The sequence below is a fragment of the Phodopus roborovskii genome, unplaced genomic scaffold (assembly GCF_943737965.1).
Source record: "Phodopus roborovskii unplaced genomic scaffold, PHOROB, whole genome shotgun sequence".
In the NCBI taxonomy this organism is placed as follows: domain Eukaryota; kingdom Metazoa; phylum Chordata; class Mammalia; order Rodentia; family Cricetidae; genus Phodopus; species Phodopus roborovskii.
Window position 1 is genome coordinate 5,167,238 of NW_026126651.1, and position 27,734 is coordinate 5,194,971.

General features: G+C 49.4%; 1 protein-coding gene across 1 annotated transcript in view; it reads right to left on the reverse strand.

The window, feature by feature from the left end:
* Slc6a5 (solute carrier family 6 member 5) overlaps positions 1 to 27,734 on the reverse strand; it is a 47,453-nt gene that overhangs the window by 12,829 nt on the left and 6,890 nt on the right. Inside the window, exons 5-12 of the mRNA XM_051174129.1 lie at positions 18,710 to 18,851; positions 17,697 to 17,829; positions 12,094 to 12,228; positions 10,133 to 10,236; positions 7,882 to 8,006; positions 3,827 to 3,939; positions 2,843 to 2,974; positions 1,247 to 1,346 (exon numbers count right to left, since the gene is read on the reverse strand). Of these exons, the coding sequence (XP_051030086.1) occupies positions 1,247 to 1,346; positions 2,843 to 2,974; positions 3,827 to 3,939; positions 7,882 to 8,006; positions 10,133 to 10,236; positions 12,094 to 12,228; positions 17,697 to 17,829; positions 18,710 to 18,851 (984 nt within the window). The remainder of the gene's footprint in view (positions 1 to 1,246; positions 1,347 to 2,842; positions 2,975 to 3,826; positions 3,940 to 7,881; positions 8,007 to 10,132; positions 10,237 to 12,093; positions 12,229 to 17,696; positions 17,830 to 18,709; positions 18,852 to 27,734) is intronic.

Below are 27,734 nucleotides of genomic sequence, written 5' to 3' on the forward strand. Positions count from 1 at the left end.
GCACACTCAGACACACACAAGACATGTAACTTTCTTAATTAATGATTCTAGCCTCTTCCTGTTTCTAGGGCGCCCAAATTTTACATGAAAGATTTCCATTTCCTATCCTAGTTCTCCACTCTATTTTATTTCTCTTTTATTTTAATGAAATTACCAGGAAATCCAGAAACTGTTGCATACCTGTCAGCAGGAGACTAACAATCACTTGTGAATCAAGACACTTGTCCAAAGGACACACGGAAGTGGAGGAGGAAGTGGAGGACATAGCTCTGCAGACACCTCTGCCCCCCTAAACACACACACACACACACTCACACACACTCACTCACACACGTACACACGCGCACACACACTCACACACACAGAAACACACACTCACACACACTTACACTCACACACACTCACACTCACTCACACATACACACACACAATCATACACTTGCACACACAGAGAGACACACACTCATAAACACTCACACTCACACACATACACATACGTGCGCGCAATAGTCTGGGGCACCTGCATCCTCTATCCCAAGCAATTCATTCCCTCTACTTTTCCCTTAGAACAATTCGCAACACGATTAGGTCCTTGGACCCCCTGACAGTTGCTCTTTGGCCTCATTCTAAGATGTCCTGACCTGAACTAGGCACAGGGACCAAGATGGTCCCTGGTGTGACCTCCAAGACAAATACTTATGCACAAAGGGCAGAGATGGCATCTGGCAACTGGCATCCTGCTGTCCTTGAAAATAGCTCTACTATGGATGGGATGCAGGTCGCCATGGTGACAACGGAAAAAGTAAACCGTTAGGGAACTGGAAGTTTCTTTGCTGGGAAAATCTGGGACTTAGATCCTGCGTGGCAAGTCCCCTCGGTGCATCTCAAGAGCAGAAGGCTCTGTGACCCAGTGACCTTTGGTACCTTGGGGCTATGGAAACCCAGCCACCTTCATGTCAAGCTCACAGGTGCTTGACAGTGCCAAGACCAACAATGATGCCACGTCGACAAAGGAGCCCTCCCTCCTAACCTGGCCACTGGCCACAGGCATTAACTGTGCCAGACCCTACCCAAGTTTCTGCCACACGGTGCTAAGATCCATCACCAGTCACTTTTGGTTTCTCATTCAGTTTCACCACAGCGACCCTGAGGCAAGGTCCGAAACAGAGACATTGAGATCCTTCAAACGTGGTGAGCATGCTTGCCGGGAAGGCCTTCCATACATTCTGGCAGAGCGTTCCCTTACCATACACATAGGAGATGCCAACAAGCTCAAATATGGCGATGATGACAAGGGCGTAGGAGGCAGCGTAGGTGTCCACGAGCTGAAACATGTAGATTCCGCCCTAGCGGGAGAGAGAGGGGGGAGGGGGGGCACCGTCACATAGGACCCCATGGCCGGGTTCCATCTCCCACCTTCTCCCTCCTGAGGGCAGCAGATGCAGACACGAATCAAGAGTCCTCCCTACGCCACAGCAGGGATCTGCGCCTGGGCTCGATGGAGACTTGGCCCGGTTAACAGAGGTGACCCGGTGGCCTCCCCAGTAATCAATGCGGCAAGCACCAAAAAAGAAGCTGATTCAGTATCTTCTATTTTTCCAAGGCAAAGGCCAACCTCTGACAGAGCTGTGAAAGCAGCTGCCTGCCTTTGTGCTCGCTGGGAGCTGTCAATGGCCACGTCTACCCACGTAGATGCACTGTATTGACCCTCGCCTGACCTTTAGCTGCGGATGTGAATTTCGTTTGGAATCACCTAAGCAGGGAGCCTCATGGAGGAATTGTCCTGATTGCCTTAATTCACCTGGGAAGACCCACCCTGAAGGTGGCTGGCACCCTCTGGGAGCAACCCAGGTGTAAAAGGTCACAGAAGAAGGACTAGTCTGCCCTTTGTCAGCGTGGCCCTTCCCTCTCAGCTGAGATCCAATTTGCCTGGTAGCCACTGACTCCTTCATTGATGTCAGAAGTAGCCTTTCCAGGCGCCCAAGGTGAACTGAGGGCCTGTGGCTCTCCAGGAACCCGCCAGTCTTCAGCACCAGACTAGTCTGCTTGAAGCACAGAGCCTCAAGGACTAGACAACCCATGGGTTCTTAGCTCCTCAGGCGTGAGACTGTTCTAACCTAACGGCGTAAGATGATTCTGTTTCTCTAGGGAACCCTAACTAATATGCTGGGCTTTCTTCACACTTTCTGGTAACCCTCTCTCTCTTTCTGCTTTAAGACTCCCTGCTACCGATGAGGCTCGGGGGCCACCTCATTCCACCCCATCGTTTTATAGATTCAAGATCTAAGGCCCAGAGGAGTGAAGTGTTCAAGGTCACAGAGACAGCAAATACACTGCATGTCCTATGCGCTACTAAGCAATTTGTCCCCACTTCCAGGACTGGGGAAAACTGTGTTTATATATAACAAGAAATATCTTGGAAATTTGACTGATGGATAAATCTGGTCGTCCCTGCTTTCTGTTTTCTTTAAGTAGGACACACCTGCCTTGTTGGCTCAAGAAGACGACATCTCAATTATAACAATTCTAGTGGCCTTGCTAGGAGCCAAGATGACATATTTTTCCCTGTGCGGTCAGAAATATGTGGAAATGGCAGTGATTTGGCTCCGGTTGTGAGGTCTGAGAAATGAGGGTGCAAGGGTGGCAGCCATCACAGACCCTCCACCTGCTCCACATCAGGCCTGTGGCTGCAGACCCTCACCCAAGTGACGAGAGGCAGCCATCACACATGGCCCAGCCGACCCCTAATTACAGTAGGCTCTCAGTCTCACCCGAGAGTGATCATTGGATACTCGCCATGCATCCCCCGCCATACTGGGCCACACACACACAGGGCTCTCACCTGGGTGATCATTGGGAAACCCATCACGAAGAAGCAGACGCAGCAGCCCAGGGTGAACACAGGCTTGTGTGTGCGCAGGTACTTGGGGAACTCATCGGAGATGGAGGTCACGATGGTCTCGATGGTGGCAAACTGGAACAGTGCCAGCAAAGAAGCGTTTGAGTTCAACTGCCCCCCTCAGAAAACTCCCAACAAAGTCCTTCATGGTGTCACCAGGGGAAGTTGGGCTTGGGTTCAGTCTGATTTTTTTAGCGTGCCATCCCTTCGATGGGTCTAAACGGCCTTGCCGGATGCCAACACACTAAGTCAGGAGAACTCGCAGAGTATGAGCTTCAGAAACTCTATGTGCAGCCCCCCCCCCAGCACATAATCATCCATCAGGGTGTGTTAGCTTCATTTTGTATTCATGAGATGTAAATTCCTCTCCTCTGGTTATCTGCCATTTGATCTCCTACTTGAGGAAAAACTCCTCTTTGCACCCAATGACTAAACTCTGAGCACCTGTCAGCATGATTTGTAGTAGGTTCAGCCTGGAGGCAATTTTCCCAAAATTGACTTCATATTACCATCGCTTATGCTAGAATTCGCTTTGGCAAAACGATGCCACAAGGGGAGGGTGCGGGCTAAACCTTGGCACAGAATCCAAAAAAGAGGGAATGGAGGGGGAGGAAAGTTCCTTCACGCCATTATCTGATCACCAAAGGAGGAGTTAACCTGGGTGAGGTGATACACAGCACTCGGGAGGCTGAGGAAGGAGGCTAAAGAGTTTGAGGCCATCCTCAGCTACATAGTAAGATCTTGTCTTTAAAAAAAATACACACAAAGTTACTGTGACTCTGGACAGGCGCCTCACCATCACAGCATTACTCAGGAGAAAGCTCCATGTGCCCATAGCTTAAGTCTTGTTTGCAGGCTGGATCTGGGATCTCAGAAGGAGTCTTTAAGGGGGGGGGAAGGGCAGGGATGGGAGGGACAGAGATTCACCATAGTGTCAAGTCCGAGAGTGAGAAGCATCAGGAAAAAGATGATGGCCCAGAATGGAGAGAGAGGCAGCCTGGTTAAGGCTTCCGGATAAACCACAAATGCAATGCCCGGCCCTAGGAGAAACAAGAGAGATGGTGTCAGGCAGGCCAAGCTCAAAGTCCCTCTCCCAGAGCCCACAGGCCTTCTCTCCGCTGAGACCCTGAAGTATTACAAGTTACAGTTCTTCTCTCTGTCTGTTATTTGTGCTCATCTCTGCTAATTAATTAGACTATGCTACCTCCCATGCAAAAACTAAGAAACTATGTTCTTTTATTTCATGAACTGGAGATGAAGATAACTATTACCTCCTGGGAGAATTGTTGGTATTGAACCCTGAGGGGTACTGGAATGAAATGGGACAATGTGGTGATCAATCTGTCACCTTGACAGGATCTAAAGAGAGCAATCCTCTGGGCATGTCTGTGAAATAGTCCTTATCTTGGGCTAACTGACTGACATGGGTAGCAAAATTCACGTGGGGGTCCTGGGCTAAAAGGGGGTTAAAAGTGAACTGAGTACAAGTGTGTCTCTCTCTGCTTCCTGACTGCACAGGTAATGCGACCAAAAGCAACCAGCCTCTGTCCTCTACCTTCCCCACCATGAGGAATGCATCCCCTCAAACTGTGAGCCAGATAAACCCCCCCCCCACCCTTCAAGTCGCTGTTGTTAGGTATTTTATCACAGCAAGGAGAAAAAGAGCTCACACAGGAAGCTACTGAAACTAGAAAGCAAAGGCCAGGAACAATGGCTTCCTTAGAGTACCACGTGCTGTCAGGGGGTCAAGGAAAGGGGCCGGGTGGAGGCTGCGGAGCTTGAGTCTTCTCAGTACACAGTGCCCTTGGCATCCTAAAGAAGGCATCAGCTCCCCTGGGGCTGGTTTCCAGGCAGTCGTGAGCTGCTGATCTTGGTACTGGGAACGAACTCTGGTATTGCGGTAAATAAGGATCAGGATAAACAAATAGGCCGAATAGATGTTTATTCAGGGAGAAATAACTTACAACCTAGACAGATGAACACCAGGAAATTCAACCCGATCCTCTCCTGTCCGAGTCACGCCAGAAAGAGAGGGCCTTTCCTGGCCCCCTCCGACCTCCTTCCACACTCTGGTCCTCTGAAAGAGCAGCCATTGCTCCAGCCCACACAACAACACGTTTTAAAACTGGAATTTATTAGCTTGTTGGTTCCTGTGGTGGTTTGAAAGAAACTGGCCCCCCAAAGAGAGCGGCACTATTAGGGGGTGTGGCCTTGTTGGAGTAGGTTTGGTTTTATTGGAGGAAGCGTGTCACTGTGGAGGGGAGCTTTGTAGTCTCATATATGCTCAAGCCACCCCCAGTGTCTCAGACCACTTCCTGTTGCCTTGGGATCAAAACATAAGCACTTTCAGCTCCGGCACCAAGTCTGCCTGCACGCTGCCTGGCTTCCCGCCATGATGATAATGAACGAAACCTCTGAATGGTAGGTGAGCCACCCCAGTTAAATGTTTTCCTTTATAAGGTTTGTTTCTGTGGTCTTGGTGTCTCTTCACAGCAATAGAAACCCTAACTAAGACAGTCCGAATGTTGCATAAGGTCTCAGGATATATAAAATATAAAACCTCAAAGTCCAGAGATAGCCCCTATATATTTATATATCCTATATATTTATTGAACAGAGCTTTCGAACGCTCCTTAACATGAAGCATAAAAGAAAAATCTGTATTAAACTACAGTAAAAATAGGTCTCAAACACAGACCCAGAAAGGCAGCCCAGGGAAGCTGACACAAAGAAAGGCCCTGGAATGATTACCACCAGAGGATTTCATTGTGGGTTGTGACTACTTTGGGGGGGGTCAATAATCTTGACGGACACAGCTCCCTGAGAAGGCAGCGGTCATTGCAATCAATTAGCTTTATTATGATGCCATTTCTAACAATCACAACACAGCAGTCAGCATTTAGAGCAGCAAGTGTCCCATTCGTGGACAGGCTGACACAGCTCAGGAACGCTCGAGTGAAGCCGAGCCCACACGTCCTGCAGAGCCTCCTTCGGGTAAGCCGAAATACACTTTGGAAGGACAGGTAAGAGTGTGTGTGTGTGTGTGTGTGTGTGTGTGCTGCACACGTAAAGTCTCACCAACATGACTGCCTAAACACAAGCCGAACATGGACAATAGACATGCCAAAGAAGACAGAGGAATGATCATGAGGCTTCAACCCTATGCAAAACACTCCAAGCAACTAAGGGATGCTGAGAGCAGGAAAGATAATCTTCCCCAGGGAAGAGCACACCAATTGGTTATCCAGTACCTAAGGTCTGCGCTGAAAACATATGTCCAAGAAACATTATACAGAGCCAGCAGATTATATTTAGGAGTGTGTGTGTGTGTGTGTGTGTGTGTGTGTGTATACATGTACATAGATGCATGCAACAGTGATTAATGAAAAGAAGCCACAAATTTGAGAGAGAGCAAGGAGTTGTATATGGGAAGAAAGAGGGAAATTATATAATCGTATTATAATTTAAAAAATAAACAATAAAAATATATGCTATAAATTTTTTAAAAGAATATGTATGAGTCCCACAAGGGGTCTGGGACAAGATCTCAAACTCACGGTCCCTCCTGGGGAATGAGGCCTCTGTTCCTAGGCCTGAGTCAGATGTGACCCTCTTCCTGTAGAATGGATGGAGTGAACAACTACAGAAAAGGGAGTTTCAGAGAGACATGCTGCAAGTTTTCTGCTGCTTTTCCCATTGAAGCTATGCAAATTTTTATCTGAGTGTTAATAGCAGCTGTCCTCCCCAGGAGACAGCTCAGAGCAGCTAACTGAAGTGTCCCCAATTACTGTTTTTGTCACTTTATCCACTAATTCCCAATAAGATGGGTTTAAAAAAAAAAAAAAAAAAAAAAAAAAGCAAAATGCCTCAGATATTCTAGAAAGTAGGGCGGAAACTATCGGCCTCAATGATGCTGCTGAAAGAAATTGAGGTTACAGAACAGCTAGGGGTGGCTTGGTGCCTGAGGATAAGGCCCTCCTGGCATGTCCTACCTCCCAGGGAGCTGGAGCATTCTCAGCCAAGAGAAAGCAATGCAGGGCTCACTGAAACAGAACCAACATCTCTGGGGGCTCACACTCTCTCCAGGGAAAGATAATGACACCCTGGGATATGCCGGGACCTTAACTTCTTGAAGCTGTGTTGGTACAAGGGGAAGCAATGATTAATTGTCCCTGGTGAACAGGAAGAGACTGGGCCATCCCTTCCAAAAGGTGACCTTCTAGAACTTGACTCTCCTGTATACCTACGCTGGGAGCCATTTGAAAGACCTCTGCCAGGCCTCATGGCCATGCCCCTCTGCACCTGTCACGGTCCCCCTATCAGGTCTGATATGCCTGGTCAGAGTCCAACCAGAATGATCAACAATCTACAGAATGAAGGTTCCCCCTAATCCTCTGTAGAACCAGGCAGAGTGGAAATAAAGTTAATAAAAAACCTTAACCACTCCCTCTACAAATGCTGTTGAGTGTGATGAAATGGAAGGTTGTTAGGAACTCAAAAACGCTATGCAAATGTTAGCATCATTTGGGTGCAGTGTAAACATTTATTCCACACTCCCACCCCCGCCGCCATCCAACCTTCTCACCCCCTGGGGAGAAAACTGCAGGTCTGCAGTGCTAACTAAGCAGGAAGCCCTGAGAACATACTTGACCTAACAATTAGGAAAGTGCTTCGTAAGGACAAGACTCCCTGAAGTCAAGCTGGAGCTCATTAAGTACCAGTACTATGTTTCTACAGAGCCCTGTGTGAGTGCTGTCGTCTGCGGCAGCCACCAGCAGCAGCTGCCTAATGAATCCGAATCTGCTGCTCATGCCTAAAAAGTTTAACAGGTACAGCCTTGATCGAGGCAGCCTCGAGCAGGTTCAAGAGAGCAAAGAAGACAAGAGAAAAAAAAAAAAAAAAACAGAGGAGGAAACAGGCCTAAAAATAACCCCTCTCTCTGAAAGGCCAGCTCCAACTCTGCTGTGAGCTTCCCACTGTACCTTGGTCTGCCACATTCTCAATGTTGACTTTGCGTTCGTTGGCCATGAAGCCGATGACGGAGAAGATGACGAACCCAGCAAAGATGCTAGTGGCACTGTTGGTGCAGGTCACAATCAGCGTGTCCCTGGAAGGAAGAGACCAGGCTTTGGTTGGGTGAACACCATGAGTAAGAAAGGATGGGGAACGACAAATATGTGCCATGTATCTGTGTGCCCATGAGCACGTGTCCACCTACGGACTCACCATGCGCAGACATACACACATCCAAGGAAAGAAGCAAGCAAGCCTGAGTGCACATGCCCTTCTGTCAATCCAAAACGCCTAAAACCTCACATGTCACTTTCCCCAGTGTGGACAGATTACAAGGCAGCACCCTAGAAGAATGGCTTCATCCCACGAATAGAAGGATGCCTTCATGAGACACTCTATGAAGTGCATGATGCCCTGATGCCCAACAGTGTGAAGCAACCGGGTACCACCCGGAGCTTGGAGGAAGACCTCACCACACACTGAATCTTCTAGCACCTTCATCCTGAAACCCCCAATCTCTATACATATGAGCGACACACTTCTATCGTTTATAAATTACCCAGTGTGAACTAGTATTGTAATAATAGCCCATAATGACTATGATATCATGATAGGAGTTAGGCCAGCTCTCACAGCAGAAAAGGAGACGGCAGGATCTCGGAGAGTCCTGAGACAGGAACCCAATAGGAGGGGTAGAAGGCGGTAGGACATTGAAATAGCATCCATATTATGAGGGCACTTGGGACTATAGTTCACAGGGTTGAGAAGGGCAGGAGGAACAATAGGAAACAGACCATGGCTGCCTTCGTTCTAGAGCAGTGGTTCGCAACCCGTAGGTTACAACGCCTTCAGCAAACCTCTATAACTCCAAAAATATTTACAATATGATTCATAACAGTAGCAAATTATAGTTAGGAAGTAGCGAAGAAAATGATTTTATTATCAGGGGTCACCACAACATGAGGAGCTGTATTAACGGGTCATGGCATTAGGAAGGTTGAGAACCACTGTTCTAGAGCCTTCTGCTGATAACACAGTCAGGGTTCCCTGAATGTCCTAGGCTCGAATGTGACATCTCAGACAGATGGGGCATTGGGCCTGCATTGAAATCCTGGATCCTTCTCCTCCTCCTTCTTCTCCTCCTCCCCACCCCGGGGTTGGTAGCAACCACTTGCAATTTTGAGCGAAAGCATATTTCCTACGACCTAACCACTCATCTAAGCGTGGCCCTCGGATCACCGCTGCTGGTTTCTAGGACTCCTCATGCTACAGTGCTGACAATGATGTCACCTCTCTTTTTCAGGGGCTGTGAACACACAACGGGTGATGTCTGCAGCTCACCCCAGCCTGGCACAAAGTGAGTGTGAAGAAAACATCTGCCCTGCAAACCCCTGGGCTTCCTAGAGAGCAAACTGAGGCAAGCGAGGAGGGCCATGGACTGGTTGCTAGTGGGACAGAAGCTGAATCAACTGTATCTAGCTCTCAGCCTAGGCCCTTGCTACCAGGCCAGGCAGCCTCATCCCCTGTGAGGCACAGCAACGCTTTACCCTCTGCTGCTCTTCAGAACAGCTGGTCTCCACAGCTGTTGAGCAGTGTGACCAAAACTCTTCAAATGCCCAAGTGGCACCTGTCCTTCAAGGAAATATGGGCTGAATTTTGTGTCCTGATTCTGGCACCTTGATCTCAAATGGTGATAGAGACCACTGTTGCTTATTGAGTATGTACTATGTGCAAAATACCCCTCTGGTAACTGCCTGCATCACCTCTTACCCACAAAACACTGTACTCTGTGCTGTATATACAAGAAAACAGATGTCCAGACGGTGACATCCTGCCTGCGCCTTGCATTTGTAGCCCATGGCAACGCTAACTCCAAATGCCCTCTTTCCCATGCAACCCTTTGAAAAGTACTTATCAAGTGATCAGTGACCCTTCTACACACATGACTATTCCATGACTGTTTACATGGGCTTCCAGGGGACACAACCAGTCACAGTGACCTCTCTGGGGACACACTGAGTCCTGTAGGAAGGTATCAGTCTCTACTCAGTGCCCTGATCAGTGGAGACAGCTGAGATGAAGGAGTTAGTGACCAGGCATTGGCCAGTGACTCCTCCAGAGCCCAAGGCATATCTCTAGCTCAGCCTTGGATGTGTGCTTGAGGCTTCATTTTGCTCCTTTCCCTGGCCTTCTCCCTCTGGTTCTCATGCCCACGTGTACCTGTAACAGTTGTTGTGGAATTTGTTGTAAGAAGAAAGAGTGATGAGCCCTCCCCAGGCAGCGGACAGGGAGAAAAAAATCTGAGTGGCAGCATCCTTCCACACCTGGAAAGAAGGGAGAAGAGTCAGGTCACTGAGGGGGAGCAGCATGTCACCTTCCCAAGTGAATCCGAGGTTATCGGGGATAAGAAAGCTGTGAGCACAGGAATGGGAGTTTTGACTCCCACGTGCCTGAGACCTAAGCGGGAATTAGCTGGGAGATTCTAACTCTGTCTAATGGAAGCGAGAGTTGGGATAATCTATCACTGATTTGTGTCTACATGTCCCACCACATCAAACCGGTCAGATTAGGACAGCCCCCTCCCAGAGCACTTACACACAGGAAAGATGATCTGTAGCAACAAAATGTAGTCATGGATACAAAACGAAAATCTGTTTTAATGGACAGCCCTATGTGTTGTGACAATTGCTACTCAAAAGCTGAAACTATACAGTTCCCAATCTCAGAAGAGCAGCAACAAAGTAGACAGATTCCTGGGGCCACTTCCCTCCTGAGCTCGGCTCTAAAGGATGATTTTTGCTGGCCACCCTCACAAAGTTCCAGGTCATTCAAGCCTTTGCATGCTTCGTGCATATGGCATCTACAATGGACCTATGCTCATCGATTTAATCTCATCTTGAAGTTGTCCTTAAAGGGGGAGAAGGGGGGTAGAAGGCTTGGTAGTTAAAGTCACCTGCCATAACAACTGAGGACCAGGGCCAACATGGCAGAAAGAGAGAACAGACTCCCGAAACCTGCACGCGCACACACACACACACACACGCGCACACACACACACACACACACACACACTCGCGCGCGCGCGCGCGTAAATAAATGTGTAACAAAAATTTTAACATACTTGAAGTAATGCAAAGGTAGAGTTCAAGTGTGAGGTTGGCAAAGCCCACGTTCCACCAGCACCCATTGTCTGCTCAGAGACAAAGCTATGGTTGATGGAAAGGCAGGTGTGTGTGTCGAGCTTCTCCATCTGGGAGGCTCGCTGGGGAAAATCACCATGTCACTTAGTCTCTGGCCAATTGTGTGAAAATGAATTACGATGTGGGGCCTCTGAGCTCCCCGCTTTCAGAGGAAGAACGCTTGTGTCTACCTCTTTTCTCACACCTTTGTGCCACCCCGTGTGTTGATGAGATGGCTGGTACACCGGAGACTCTGAGGAGTCTAATCACTTAGGAAGATGAGGAGGGAAGACCAGACCCTTCATCCCTCGTGACATCACAGACGGTTGAACTGTCCCTTAACCAGCCACCATGAGAATGACAACAACTAGTACCTCGTTTATGCCAGAAACACCTGCAAACTTTGCGGTATGTGCAGCCAGACTCAGTCCTTGCCATGGGTTTTTAATGTACCCTAGAGAAGTGCAGTTCTCATCAAGGTGAGAAAATACGCCTGCACTTACACAATCACCTCCACAGGAAGTGGTGTGTGTGTGTGTGTGTGTGTGTGTGTGTGTGTGTGATTGATGTGCAAACACTCAGCACACAGAGAAAGTTCAAGTATGTGCCAGTCTTGCATCAGATGTGTGTGGGGCCTTTAAAATCCAAGACCTGCTCATTTTCCAGCCAGCAAAGCTCCACTTCCAACATGCTGTGATTAGTAACAAATAGGTGGCGTGGGGTGGCCCAAAGCTACCAAAGGACCCCGCTCTTCATCAGGACCTGCGCTGTGACTCCAGCAGCAGAGCACTGCCTCGGAATCTGCAAGCCCTCAGCTGCCCCATCAACAGCTAGCACACCAGGGTCTCCCAGGCCTGAAGAGTAGGCATGGGGGTTCCCACGGGGGCGGGGTCTCACTGGGCAGGGAAGGCTGGCTCCAGCTCCAAACCTAGCAGTGTGGCCCCTCCCCGATAGTTGCCCCGCCCACACCCCACTTCCAGTCGGCTATAATAATGAGCTCACCGTGGCATCCGTGAGTTTTTCCCACTTAGGAGTGATGAAGTACCAGATGCCAGCTCCAGCTCCAGGCAGTGTGACTCCTCGAATGAGGAGGATGACCAACACGACATATGGGAACGTGGCTGTGAAGTATACCACCTGGAATAGCAGAAGGATGGGGGGGATGGGGGGTGAGCAGGCATCCCTGAGGGTGTCACTGACGTGAGGGGACAGGGGCCCTGCCACCGGGCACACATGCCCAACAGTGAGGTCCCCCTGAGCTCTGACAGCACTGGAGACTCACACAAGACACTGGGATCAAAGTCAGATGGAGAAGAATACAGGGTACTTTCCTTCCTTCCCTGTCAATCAAGCCTGGAGGATGTCACCCTGCCCAGTTACCAACTAATCAACAGTGTGGGAGGCCACAGGCGGGGAGGGAAGCTTTAGGCTGTGTTCCCCAAAATTCTTACCCCATCTCTGCTGGAGAGCCCCAATTTCTCCATTATAGATAAATCCTTTTGGCTTATACTGCCTATTCTGGCTTACACAGACACCCTAGGTAAAATGGCTTCACTGGGTGAAGAGATTTTGATTCTAACATTAGACATGCTTCTATTTGAATAACATCCACTAAGGTGTGATCTAGGGCAGGCCCCCAAAGGTCCCTGATCCTCAGTTTATACAGCTGTAATATGGGTACAGAGCTATTGTCCTATAACAATAATAAGAATTATACAAACTGCAGTGTGGGAGCTCCAGTGCATAAGAGGGTCATTAAATACAGCTAAGTTGCACAGCGTCAGTGGAGGGCTCCCTGTGAACTGGCTGCTGGGACAGACCAAGTGTACCGAGAGGGAGTACATAATGGGGAGGGCCCAGTATCTGAATAGGGGCTGAGTCACCCATGGGAGACTTGTGGGACTCGGGGGAAGTATGGAGTGCCCAGCCCGGAAGTGTCTGAAGAGTTCATGGAGATGTGGCTCAAGCGGGATCTTAGAGCATGAAGGCTATCTCAAAGTATGGAGGCATGATGGGAAGGTAAAGGATGGGAGAGAGCGGGTAAGGTAGGAACACAAAGCGACGCTCTGTTCCCTCACTGTAGGATGGCAGACAGCCAAGGCCAAGGGTAAGGGTGGAGAGAGGGGAAGCTAGAGGTACCGGAGGAGATCAGAGCACAGAAGGCCCAGAGTGCAAACAGGTAGTTGTGGCTTCTGGAAGAGAGGGGGGAACTGAGTAAAGGAACATCTGGAGGAAAAGTTAACGGAACTTAGGGATGTGTCTGCTGCATGAGGGTAATACTCGTTTACCTGTCAATCAAGCCTTAGGGTGAAGGAGGGGCTTGAGACTGAGACTTGGTAGATGGAGGAGGGAGTGAACTGTGCCTGCTCAGCTCCACAGTCACAGGGGCCAGAGTTCAAATCCCGACTCCCCCACTTACGAGCTGGGTCACTTTGGGAAGTGGCTAAACCTCTCTGGACATAAGTGACAGTGGCTGCAGGTGGTAGTAACGGCATTTCCCTCTCAGGGTGCTGCAGGAGCAACACGATGCCGTCAAAGAGGAAGGAAACCGGGAGCCTGCCATCACTGAAACACCCAGCAACTCAAGAGCCATGACCTCACCCGCTAGATCCAGACCTGGAAGGAGCTGGTCACCTCATCTCTCCATTGCTGCCATGATGACCATGTCACCTCTCCTCCAGCCCGTGGAACATTCATCGCTTCACCCCCTGGTCCCGGAAATGAGGTAGGGCCAGCAGCCAGCCCTCCTACATCTCCAAACTTGCTTCTCTCCTGAAGGAAAAGTGAAGGCCTTGCATACAGACCTTCCCAAACCCAAGGACCTCTGACACGTTGGGAAACAAAATACTCCACCCCAAGCTGACCAGACTGGCCGCCCAGCTGTGAGAAGAGACTGGAGGAAGAGATGTTACAAGGCAGGACCTGGTCAGGTGTCAGGCTCGTTTCTTACCCCCACCAGAGAAGGAGCCACTGAGGACCACCTGAGCTGGGGCTGATGGGAAGGAAAGGCTACGAGAGGTCACACAGAAGAGGCGCCACAGTCCACAGGGGCCTGTGGGAGGAACCATCAAGACCCCACCTCTCACTTGGCACCAGCTGAGCCAGCTAAGCCGGCTCTTCCCGTGTGGCTGTTGCGACATGAGAGAAAGAAGCTGAGACCCTGGCTAAACACAGCACGGGATCAAATATCTCATCATGGACCAAGAGCCAAACCTGACACCACTCCAAAGCCCTTATTTCTAATTAGTGTCATTCTGTGAGCTGCCAGGCCAGAAATAGGGGCTGGGTGCTAACAGTAGGCATGTGAGGCGTCTAGGATGCTAGGCTTCGGAAGGTGCCACTAGCAGGAACCTACAGGCCAGTGTGCCTCCTTAAACTCACACCCCAAGTGATGGGAGATGTCATTCTGTAAAAATGATTCTCATACTGGTTAATGAATAAAGCACTGTTGGCCAATAGGAAAGCAAGATAGGCGGGACTAGGAGACAAGGAGGAAAGAGGAAGAAGTAAGAAGGAGTCGGGGAGACCAGACGCCGGCCCCACTCCCTGGTAAGATGAGACCACATGGAAATACTTAGATTAATAGAAATGGGTTAATAATTAAGACAGAGCTAGCCGATAAGAAACTAGTACCTGGCCAACAGCATAATATCTAATATAGAGTCTCTGTGTGTTAATTGGGGCTGCCATGGCGGCGGGACAAGACCGGCGATGGGGACACTACTCCTAACACCCAAGCACCTTCTCACCTCGCCCTGTCCCATGTGTAGGTGGTCTAGACCCTTGGCTCGTGGTGCACTGGGAGGAAAACTTCCAGCTTGCACCTTGGATGTGAGCGGGGAGCAGGTGGAAACTTGGCGCATGCTGCTCGCCTCAGGTGGGCTCTGGCACCCACCTGTTTCATAAGGACTGCCAGGACTAAGTGTGAGCAGTAATGAATCATGCTTGGCAGGAGAGACAACGACTGGCCTGGCCCTTGCTGGCATCCTCCTCACAGCAAGAGCCCCACTCAGATGGATAACTAGGTTAGCTTTAACTGTGCTGCTTGGACGCTCTGGCAGAGCAGCCTCAGGGGCCAGGTGATCGGCCTGAACCCTTCCAGCCCTTTAGGCTGCCTACTGACCACCTGCGGAGTTCTGCCAGTTCAAAGATGGTGTCTCCAAAGAGGCAGCTTTGTCCCCTCATGCCCTACACGATAGGAACTGAGCTCACATCCCTGCAGGGAAAGAGGATCTCTCCGTTGGCCCCGGGCAGTGCTGTGGAATCTGCGTTGGAAAGGAGCCAATCACATATAAGCCCCTCAGTCCCACATCCTCTCTGGCTCTCAGATTTATTATTAACTGTCTTTGATTTATGTCAGCACAACCCAGGGTAGGCCGAGAGACTGCAGTTCATTTTCCCTGCGGGCAATCCCCACTGTGAGGAAGAAAAGGGTTGATATTTGATTGGAACCCCTCCCGAGTGAAAGAGAATTCGTATGGCAGTTGTCAGTGCCAAGCTTACTGACTCCAGAGAGCTTTAAGCTTCCTCTGCCCCAAAGACTACAAAATCCGGCCCCAAAGATTGAACCCTGACCACTTGAAGGAGCTAGCTGGAATGCCTCCCCAGCAAAAGCACAGACCAGTGAGCTTAAAAGACTCTTAGAGGCCAGGTGTGTGGTACACACTCAGACACAGCACACAGGAGGTAGAGACAGGCAGATCTCTATGAGGTCAAGGAACACACGCTCCAGGACAGTCGGGGCTGCATCCAGTGATGCCTGGATGCAGAAAAACAACAACAAAAAAATAAAAAATAAAAAAGGAGAAAAGAAAGAAAAAAGCCTCACAGAATATTTTGGTCCTAGATTTTGCAGATGAGCACAATAAGGCCCTGGGTCTTTCTAATATGACAATGATAGAGAGAACTGAGACAGGCTGAGAGACCTCATGCAAACGGGACTCACTGTTCCTTACAGAGAGAGAAAAGTGGTGTAGATTCTAGACTTTGCAGTGCACTAGACCCATGTTCAAATTGTCGCTGCTGCCACTTAGAAACTGTGCGAGAGCAGGCAGCTGGCTGAGCACAGCCTGCCTGCAGAAGGGAGTCAGTGGCCCCACACTGACTCAGGTGTGTGGGAGAAAAGGCTTGGCTTGAGGTCGGAGAGTGCAAACCCACTACTGTTCCCTCAAGGTTAAACAACAGGATGTTTGGACTAAGAAGCAACTAGTGGACGTCTTACTTTAACAACAGGATATTGAGCCAACAGGATATTGAGCCTAAGGTGTGGTTATTACCTATCCCGCCTTGACAACAGGACACTTGGTTTAATGAGCAGTTACTTGGTGTTTGGGGTATTGAGAAGGTAACCACTCTTGTTTGTTCTTTGTATCTTGGTAAGGAAGCCTCTTTGCCTTCCCCCACGTTTGATTGGGTATATAAAGACTGTGTATAATAAACTTGAGGCTCTTCCCCCAGTATTTACTGGAGTGTCTATCCTGTGTCTCTGTCTTTTCTTTAGTATCTATAATTTTTCTATCTGCCATGTCTTTTTTTATTATTTAATGTATACAGTGTTCTGCCTGCATAGATGGTTGTGAGCCACCATGTGGTTGGTGGGAATTGAACTCAGAGCCTCTGGAAGAGCAGCCAGTGCTCTTAACCACTGAGCTATCTCTCCAGCCCTACCTGCCGTTTCTTAATCCACACACCCCCTCTCAGGTACTAACAAGATGACACACAGAGAGCTCTGGACAAGATGCCTACTCTAGCTGATTCCCCAGTGAAGTCATTTCTCTGAGATGCCCAAGGGGATGACCATTCATCCATCAGGCATTTACACAAAGGGAAAGGAACTTGTACTTGTGAAGTCCTGGCCGTACACCAGGTATTTTGCATGCATTCTTATTCCCTTGTGGAAACCCCACAGGGTGTGGGCTACCATCCCCAGGTTAGGTGGTTGAGGATTAGGATACAGGTTCCCAGGTACACAGCTAGGAAGTAATTACTGTCTTTCCAGTGGGCCATGATCAGGACACATCATCTCCATCTCTAGCCTATGGGACTGTGTTGCACAGACACTTGGCTACCTGTGCTAAGCATTCTTTCTGATGGAGCTCAGGTCCAAGTCATGGGAGGCAAGGACATCAGGAAGCCACAGGCCAGCCTAGACATGGTTGTGTGGTCCCTGTAGCATCCTCCATCTTCCTAAAGTCCCAAAGTGCTCATCATACACCCATTTTACAGATTGGAAAACTGATTCGGGGAGTGCATGGGCCCTGATAGCTTCCTCAGCAAGTGCTCAGACAGATAAAGCAGGCCTTAAGCACCTCCCAGCTCAACAACTTTCAAACTAAGCAAACAGAAGTCCTCTGAAACAGCTAAGATGAGAAAATTGGCGTTTTATTTGTTGGGGCAGAGGATAAAAGTAAAGAGTAAATCAAAAGCTCTGCCAAGTTTCAGCATTGACAACAAAACAAACACCATGGGAAGCCTTCAGGGGCTTGGAAGCCTGTGGGAGGAAAGACCCAGCCTCAAAATAATAATAATAACAATAATAATAATAATAAAGGCAGAAGAGGAGGAGGGGAAAGAAAGAGTTCAGATAAAGCCAAGTTCTTACTTACTTTCCCTGATGTCTTAATTCCTTTCGCCAGAGATGCATACACAATCACCCAAGCCAGGAAGAGGCAGAAAGCCAAGGGCCACCTGATCTCACCAGGATATTCAATCCCCGCAGAAATCTTCAGCACAAAGTACCTAAGGATCAGAGAGAGAAGGGGGGAGGGAGGGAGAGGAGGAGGAAGAAGGGAGGGAGAGAGGGAGGGAGGGAGGGAGGGAGAGGAGGGAGGGAGGGAGGGAGAGGAGGGAGGGAGAGAGGGAGGGGAGTGAGGGGAGTAAGGGAGGGGAAGGGAGGGAGGGAAGGAAGGAGGGAAGGAGAAAGGGAGGGAGGGAGGGAGGAAGGGGAGGGAGGGAGGGAGGGGAAGGGAGGGAGTGGGATGGAGGGAGGGAGGGGAGGGAGGGAGGGAGGGGAGGGAGGGAGGGAGGGAGGGAGGGGGGGGAGGGAGGGGAGGGAGGGAGTGGGATGGAGGGAGGGAGGGGGAGGGAGGGAGGGAGGGAGGGAGGGAGGGAGGGAGGGGAGGGAGGGGAGGGAGGGAGGGGGGAGAGGGGAAGGGAGGGAGGGAGGGAGGGGAAGGGAGGGAGTGGGATGGAGGGAGGGAGGGGAGGGAGGGAGGGAGGGAGGGAGGGGAGGGAGGGAGGGAGGGAGGGAGGGAGGGAGGGAGGGAGGGCTGGCTGTTTTCTAGGTTCAGCTAAAGCCTGAGCCTGGCTTGTTTTCTTACTTTTGACTTCTCCTCCCTGGAGGTCAAGTTGGGGAGGCACAGACTGACCTGGCTGGCAGATGTCTGCTTGGATCACATGAGCCAAGGTTAGAACTATTTTCTCATCGGCATGATGGAGTGCCACAGCACAGACCTTGTATGCATCTGCACCTGCCATCATTTAGTCATCCCTCATTCCCAGGCACAAGTGCATCCTTCTGACCCGTGCAGAGGGAGAGAGGGAGGGAGGGAGGGAGGGAGGGAGGGCCACCCACCCCTCCCACTTCACAGCTCCGACTGTAAATCATCTCCAGGCTTACTTGAAGTACTCTTCGCTCCCACTGACGAATGTTTTATTGGCCTGGCTGGTGAAGTTAACCATTGTCAAGTTCGGATAGGCAGTCATGCAGAAAGTCGAGTTCTTGATCTGTATTTTGGGATGGTCATTGACAACACAGGAGTCTGTGCAGCAGAGAGCAGAGTAGAACAATGGGTTTGTACGGAGAACAGGCAGGGCCTCCCCCTGCCTCCTTGTAGTCAGAAGCCAGAGAGCTAAGTGTTGGGGAATAATGGGGAACCATAAACAGAATGCTGTTCTCAGCCCACACCCTCCAGCCCTGCAATACCTTGTACTAATAACTAAAACCCACATTTCCATAGCGCTGGAGTCTTTACAATGGGTAGGTGGGATTTCAATCCTAGCAAAGGCATGAGGATCTCTCTGAGAGAGTTCTAGGCTAGTCTGTCTACATGGTGAGTCCCAGACCATCCAGAGCAAGACAGTAAGAAAGACCCTGTCCCCAAAACATTAAGTAATTAACTAATTTTTTAAGTAAAGAAGTGATCTTTTAAAGGGCCAGTAACTCTACTGAAGTCCTGTGGATAATAAGAGTTCAAAACGCAAACCCAGACACTGCAGAAGACACATGAATTGTGTAAATCAGCTTCAGCGGGGGTGAACGTGCAGGACATGGCTCCTTTTTTTTTTTTTTTTTTTTTTTTTTTTTTGTTATTGTCTTGGGTTTTTTTTTTTTTCCTAGTAGCCCTGGCTGTCCTGAAACACGCTATGTAGACCAGGCAAATCTCAGACATCTTGTTTCTGCCTCCCGAGTGCTGGGATTAAAGGCGTGTACATAGCTCCTTAAGTGCTATTGCTATTGAAGGCTTGCTAGCAAGTGCTTGATCTGAGTACAGTAGAAGTACTAGCCTGTAGCAACGTCAGACAGAGGCAGGGTCAAGGGTATTGGGTTTAAATCCCAACGCCATATAAAACCAGGCGCTGCCACAGCTCACCTCTACAATCCCAACACTAGGCAGGTAGATGCCAAAGGATCAGACATTCAAGGTCATGCTCAGCTTCACAGCAAGCTCTGGGGAACCCTGGACTAAATTGCAATGCCTAAGCCCCATTTTGACACAGCACGCAGTAGGTGCGCTGAGAACCCGAGTCGCGTCTTCCCACCCTCACATGAGACTGCAGACGTAGCGACCACACTATGTGCTAAAGAGCCTTCCATAGGACCTAAGGGACTGTCTCGGTGAATCTGATCACTGTGGGACATGGGGTGACATCCAGACACATTTTTAACTTTTGCATCTGAGAAGGGGGACACTATTGACAGCAAGTGCATGGAGACCAAAAATGCGCAAGTCAGTTCTCCCACAAAGAGAGAAATGTCTCATCCAAAATGTCGATAGCACGGAGACTGAGAAGGATGGGATAAGGAGGGAACAGAAAGCACTCCGGTGTGAGCATGCCGGAAAGCATGCTGGACTCAGCTCAAGAAGCCTTCCATAGATCCAGTGAGCATAGATCCCTGTACCGTCAGCCTCAACAGGAAGAAGCTGGCATCCCCCTGACCATCTCCCAATATGTTTCTAACAGCATCATAAATAGACCCACAGCTGGGGATTAGCTCTTCGGTAAAGCACCAGCCTAGCATGCCTAAGGCCCATGCTCCATTCCCAGCACCACAAAATGGAACACAGGAATACAAACGGACAGGTATTTAAAATAAAGAGCCCATGGGGAGTCCCAAAAGACAGTTTTATCAAGTAGAAAATAGCAGCACAGCGGCACTGCGATGGCTGTGTCTCAGAGCTGTCTGAGATACTCCACACCCATGGCCCTCACCCTTGTATCACCCCCTCAGCGTCCTGCAGTCAGCTGGCACCCAGAGCTGCAGCCGCTTGCCAAGGTCACCCTGCCGGGAAGGACAGGGCACTCACAATTCGGAACCCTCACTCTGCTTTACCCCACTCTGAAGTAACAGCAGGGCTCATGAATTCAGGTACCTAGAGAGTCCAGGATGGGAGGTTACGGGAGCAGGAGACACACTGTTCCCAGGGATCCATGTTGACCTTTTCCAGATAGTTCTGGCTCAGAAGCAGAAGGTGAGACTGTGGAGAATGTGTTAAAATTGTTCCAGACACCATGACAAAATGCATGGGGTGAAGATGCAGTGTGTTCCCAAGCCATCCCCTGTGTGAGCGCAACCACATGGGCAGCAGTAGAGGCTCAGGCTTCCACCAGGCCTAGAAGCAACTGCTGGGGGACGGGCTGGGTCTCCGTCGCAGGGCTATTTCCAGGACTGAGTTAAGTGAGAAGGAGTTTGAAAGCTCATCCTCAATAAATCCTAGCAGTAACTCAATCTCCGTCATCGTACCTGTCCATGGAGTGGACAGTGCTCAGTATCACTTCCTGTGATCACTCTGGCCTGCCTGGATTTCCTGCTGCACCTCCCCTTCCCCGGGTAGCTCAGACTACTCAGCAAAGATTCAGACCTGACCTGAAGGTGATGGTGCCCAGCTGGCTGAGCGAGCACTTGCCTAGCAGCACAACGCCCTGGGTTCAGCCCCCAGCACCACGGTAAAAAAAAAACCACGTGTGGTGGTGCATAACTATAGGCCCAGCATTTGGCAGGCTGAGACAGGATGTCCACCAGGGGTGTGAGGTCAACCTCATCTCAACCAAGCAAGGTTCAAATGACAATCATAGACACCTTCCCTACTGATTGCTCCTCAGACTATGAAGTACTCTGTGAAGTACTATTACTTCCCAGGTTACATAATTCTTTGCTGAGAGGAAGCTGTCCTGTGTGATAAGAACCACTGGCTTCTGCTCGCCAAATGCCAGTAGCCTGTTCCCTGCCCGGATGCAAAAGCAAAACTAGCTCTGCTAAATCTCAGGCTGAGAACCTGTTTATAGATGTCCCCTAGCTACTGCCTTCTCAATAGTCTCCTCTTTAATAATAATTTACTAAAATAAATAAATAAATAACTTCAGGAGGATTCCAGACTGACAACTATCGGTTGTCTTCTTCCCCAGCAGCAAGCTGAACCAGGCACTTAAAATTCCATCCGGATCCTATCCTCTAAGAGCGCGGGGGGGGGGGGGGGAGGTTGGGGGGGCCTGCTTGCTTCCAAAATTGCCCTTGTAAAGACTCCCTAGAGTGCAGCGGCAGATGTCTTGAGGATCACCCACCACCAGGACAGCCTCCCAAGGTCAGGTTCCCCATTCCCGCCCAGTGCTGCAGAGCCATCCGCAACCTAGGCCTCCTGCAACGTCCCTTCTCACCACTGGGCGGCAGGAACGTGCTTTCCGGCACTCCGCCCTTTCGGTCTGCCAGAGAAGTGACAGGCCATCTCATCAGAGTGCCTCGGCCGAGCAACCCCGAACAAAGAACGGTGATAATGATCAGCTAAATTGGAAAGCTGTAGGAATGGGATTCTCTTTACTCGGGCAATTATTAATAAATGAAAGCACAGGGAAGACCGGGGAGAAAAGGGATCATTTAATTAAAGTTCTAATGAAAATTAAGCCATTCCAGAAATAGAAATGGTGTTTATACTGTTCCCATTTGAGCTGACCCAGCTAAGGCCCTGTTTGCACAGAACAGTGGCTGGATTCATTCCGCAGGGCAGGGACACATTGTTCTCCACTGCAGATCCTCAGAAGGCTGCCAGCCTAAGCAGTAGCCTGTCCTACAAGCTGCACCTTAGACAATACTAGCCTAGTGACACAGGAAGCTGAGACAGGAGGATTGCTGCCTGCACTAAGAATGAGGCCTTATTTTAATAAAAACAGGAAGGAAGGGGGAAGTAGATTAAAAGACTGGGCATAATCTACTTCAATCTGAAGGTGGACCCAGGGCTGGTCTGAGGCTGGAGTGGGCACAGGACTTAGCATCTGCATGGTGACTTAAGCAATCAGACCGCACCACGCATGGGACAAACCTCCGCCCATTGTGTGTGAAGGTGGCAATGTCAAGCCATTCATTCACTCATCACCTCTCCTGGGAGAATGCCAGGCTGGGGAAAAGGAGGTGGTTATGGGGCAGAGGGAGTGTGCTGTCAGGTCATTTGGGAAACACTGATGGGGATCCAGGCCCATCTCGCAAAGAAGCCTGGCTTGTGAGTCCATCCTGGGGATGGCATGGGAAAAGCTATTGTCTCAACTCCCAGTAGCTGGGCCAAGCAGAAGAGCTCTAAAGCCACCTATGGCTACTGTCACCTCTTCTAAGTCACCTCAAAACCACAGCAGGAAAGACCCCTACCAAGGAGAGCCTGACCCCAGGTGTAGACTCCACCCACGTGCAGGTGATGCGGAGGCTGAGAGGGTTGGGGGTGTAGAGAGGGGAGATGGGTACTTTGACAAAATAAATGAACACTGGCTAACAATGCTGCTCCTGGGAATAAGGAGAGTGAAATATGTCCATTGTTTGTGCTCTGAGCTCTGGCTCTGTGTGTAGCTGGTGAGGAGATGCCTGGTCATGCCAGGCCTCCATCCCTCTGCCTCCCAAGTTCACTTCAAGATACACTTGAAGAGAGCCATGAAACCAAACCAGGCCTTGGTCATGCCTGTCTTCTTGGGGCATCACCATGTGCCCGGCCTATCATGCCTAGGTAACTTTAAAATGAATAATGATGCCCGTATAAATTACACAATAAGTGTATGTCTATGACAGAAAATAGAGCAGCAAAGAATGGCCCCAAGTCATTAACATTCTTAAGCTTTCCATCCATGTAGGTATTGCTAATAAAAGATAAAATCCCACTATGAGCATAATCTTACTTTTAACATGATGTGGGTAAGGATTTCCCCCATGTTTTATTCTGAATAATTATTTTTAATGATTACAGATAGAATGCCTCATCCTTTGGATGAGCCCATCATTTATTTGAACTATAAATGAATGCACTAATTATGTGGACTTTGTCACATTCTAAGTTCCTACTGCTTTCCAATACTGCGCCTGTGGTTGCAATTAGTCATTTTGTGCAGAACTTACTGGCCTTGGATTTTTCTCTTTACACAGATGCCCACATGCAGAGTCATTCCCTTAACTACTGTGCACATAAGTAATTTCCTTATATCTCACAGAATATCAGCCATAAGCATCTCTTAGGAATCACCTGGGATGATGTTACTTGTCTAGGACTTGATGGAACATAAGGACCAACAATTCTTTAAACACCTGGACAGGCAGATTTCTGGGGTCTCAGGGTCCAAAGCCCAGACCTGGGTCTACCTTGCAACTTACAGTTTAAGTTTGAAAATCCACTTAGCTACCTAGAAAAAAAAAATGAGCATGTTGCCTGTCATCTGTAACTCATACGGCTCTATTCGGGAAGGATGGAGATGCCACTCATGAACCAGCCTCGCTGACTGGAAAGCTTTCAGCACTGAGAAGAACCCATGGCATTGAAAGGCATGCACATTAGGACTCCAGTCCCAACTGGATCAGACACCTAATTCAGAGCTTTGCAGAGGTTTTTCCCCTGCAAAGTGGAAACGATGAAGGAGTGCCTGTGTAGACTTGTTGTCCATATTAACGTTGGCAATTCAACGGATAACAGTGGACCTTATTGGTAGAAGTGTGTTTCTGAATGGCTCTCACTTGGGGGACAGGTACAGGACACTGGTCCCTGTGACCATGCTGTCCCTCAGGCAAGCTCTAGGAAGTATCCTTAGAGCCGGAATCCTGCCAGCACTCTCTCGTAGAATGGGACTTCCCTTCCAGCCATAGTCTGGCAAGAATGGGCAAGGCTCTGGGATGGGTTATGGCATGAGGTCCCTCCACTGCAGACTGTGGCTCCTGGAAAGTGCGCTTACTCTAAACCTGGCTGTTGTTTCCAAGAAAACATTCTGGCAGCTGATTGTGATTCTGGGAAGAGCTACAAAGTGGGTCTCTCCAAGGTCGCAGATTATAAGTGGTAACTGCTGCATAGGGCAAAGAAGGTGGGCCACTCCATTCCAAAACTGCTATTCTGGGCCAGGGAGGGTGTTACTCGATGGCAGACCACGTGTCTGGCTTCTTCAGTTCAAAACATAAAAAAAAAAAAAAAAAAAAAAAAAAAAAAGGAAATAAGCAACTTCCAGCCCGGCGCTTCCTATCGTGGCTTGGACCTGAGCAAAAAAACATATCGTTTCTTTTTTGAGACTGGACCTCACTCCGGCCCAAAACTTGCTATGCAGTCAAGGATGGTTTTGAACTTCCATCTCTCCTGCCCCACCTCCAGGGTGCTGAGATGGTCATAGACATGTGCTGATTTACCACACCAAATTTATGCCATGCTGTGGATCAAGCCAGGGCGTCAGGCGTGCTAGGCAAACACTAATCAACTGAGGTGCATCCTGAGCCCAGATCTGAGGGATTTTTGAAAGGCGGACCCTAGACAGATTACCACAGTCTGGTTTTTAATTTATCAGTATTGTTCCTTAAGTGATCATGCTGTTCCCAGGTGATTCTGATATGCAACTTCCAGACCCGGGCGCCACTGTCCCACCCTGAGAACACTATCTAGAGGTGCTGTGGAATATGAGTCTATGCTGTGGAACATTTAATGATGCACAGATGTGCTACATTCTTTTATATTGTATTTTTGTGTAACTCCGTAAAGCTGTGTTACTTTGCCTGTCTAAAACAGCTGATTGGTCACATAAAGGGCTGAATGGCCAATAGCTAGGCAGGAGAGAGAAATAGGTGGGGCTGCCAGGCAGAGAGAACAACCAGGAGGGGGAATCTGGGAAAAGGAGGAGGAGACACCAGGCGCCAGCCATACAGCCAGCCTCAGAGTAAGATGGAGAAAGGAAAGATTTGCAGAATAAAGAAAGGGAAAGGCCCAGATGTAAAATGGAGTTAAGGAGAAAGGAATAATTTAAGTCAGAAAAAGGTGGCTAGAAACAAGCCATAAGTAAGAATAAGTCTCCATGTATTTATTTTTGGGAGTTGGGTGGTGGGGTAAAGAGGAAAACAAAACAAAACAAACAAAAACCACTACATTTTTGCATTTGGCATTCCAACATGAGGCCTGAATTTCCACATAGGGCCTAAGGGAGCTAAAAGAAACAAAACAAAACAGAAGGCTTCCTTAAGAAAGACTGGCCATACAACAGAGCCAATAGAGAGCGCTTACAACTCAGGCAGCCGTTTTCATGCTAAGTAGACACAAAAGACTGGGGTTCAATGCAGTTCTTGGTCACCTACTTCATGGACCTGAGGAGGGGGCAGAGCCCCCAAAGAGTAAAGAGTTAAAAAAAAAAAAAGGAAGGGAGGGAGAGAGGGAGGAAGGGAGGGAGGAAGGGAGGGAGGAAGACAGGGAAGGAGGGAGGGAGGGAGAAAGGGAGAGAGGGAGGGAGGGAAGAAGGGAGGGAAGGAGGGAGGGAGGGAGAGAGGGAGGGAGGGAAGAAGGGAGGGAAGGAGGGAGGGAGGAAGGGAGGGAGGGAGGGAAGGAGGGAGGGAGGAAGGAAGGGAGGAAGACAGGGAAGGAGGGAGGGAGGAAAGAAGGGAGGGAAGGAGGGAGGGAGGAAGACAGGGAAGAAGGGAGGGAGGGAGAGAGGGAGGGAGGGAGGGAGGAAGACAGTAGAGATGAGGACTCTAGTCCCACAGACCCTGAGGGACACTTAGTCACCCACTCAGAGTGGAGTCCTGTACTGGGAAACCTGTGCAAGCCCCCCACGCCCCTCTCCCGAGCATTTCCATGTGCGGTGCATTTGGAATCGAAGGGAAGCCTCTCTACCCTTCCTCTCTGATGGTCTTATTCAGAACTTCTCCAGGTGGAGGCTGGAAGTGGCCTGTGTTACAAGCATGTGTGTATAGAAGCACTACAGTAATAAACTGTGTCCTTAGATATGGAACAATATCTTATAGGAGGTGTGGTGATGTCAGCGAGAGATGCCCCCCCCCCATTGACACTTGGTCCCCAGAGGTGGTGCTGTTTGGGGAGGTTTAGCAGGTGTGGCCTTGCTGGAGAAAGCCCAAGATGCTGGGAGCAGACTTGAGAGTTTATAGCCTTGCCCCATGTCGGTTTGAATAAGAATGGTCCCTATGGGCTCAAGTACTTAAATGCTTAGTCAGCAGGGCGTGGCCCTACTTAAGAAGGATTAGAAGGTGTGGCTTTCTTGTTGGAGAATGCGTGTCACTGTGATGGGTTTGGAGGTTTCCAAAGCCCACACCAGGCCCAGTCTCTCTCTGTTGCCTGCTACGGTCTCAAGTTATCATCCCGTGTCCATGGACAGTTTACACTACAGTGCTTCTACGCATATGTGCAAGTAACACATGCAGCCTTCACCTGGAGAAGTTCTTAATAAGACCAAGAGAGGAGCAATAGAGATGCTTTCCTTCAATCCAAACTCTGCACACCTGAGGATCTGAATATAGAAGTCTCAGCTGCTTCTCCAACACCATGGCTGCCTACATGCAGCTACGCTCCTCACCCTGATGACAATGGACCAAGCCTCTGAAACTATAAGAGGCCCCCAATTAAATGCTTTCTTTTGTAAGCATCACCATGGCCGCAGTGTCTCTTCACAGTATTAGAACACGAACTAAGACACCCTATTTCGAGTTTGTTCTCTATTTCCTGATGCAATCTCTGAGTTTTCCTGCTCCTTCAACCATGCCTGCTGATTGCTCCTTTACCTTCCCTCACAATGGGACCAGAAGGCAAAATAAACTCTGTAGTGAGATACTCACTTTGTCCACATTCTTGGCACTGACCACGCCCATTGGGGGGTGGAGACAGGGGTGGAAGTGACCTGGGGAACTAGGTCTGAGGAGGAGCCCTGGAGCGCTTTCTTGATAGCAGGACAAGGAGAAGACAGCAGAGCATCCTGTGGAACTGCTGGTGTTCATCTGTCTAGGTTGTAAGTTATTTCTCCCTGAATAAACATCTATTCGGCCTATCTGTTTATCCTGACCCTTATTAAGCCACGATAAAACTCATTCTTTCAAAACTTACCTTTGGCCATGGTGTTCTATCATAGCAACAGAAAGTAACTAATACAGGAGGGAAGAACTCATTTTTACACTGTCAACACACCCACAGGGGCAAATAATGTCC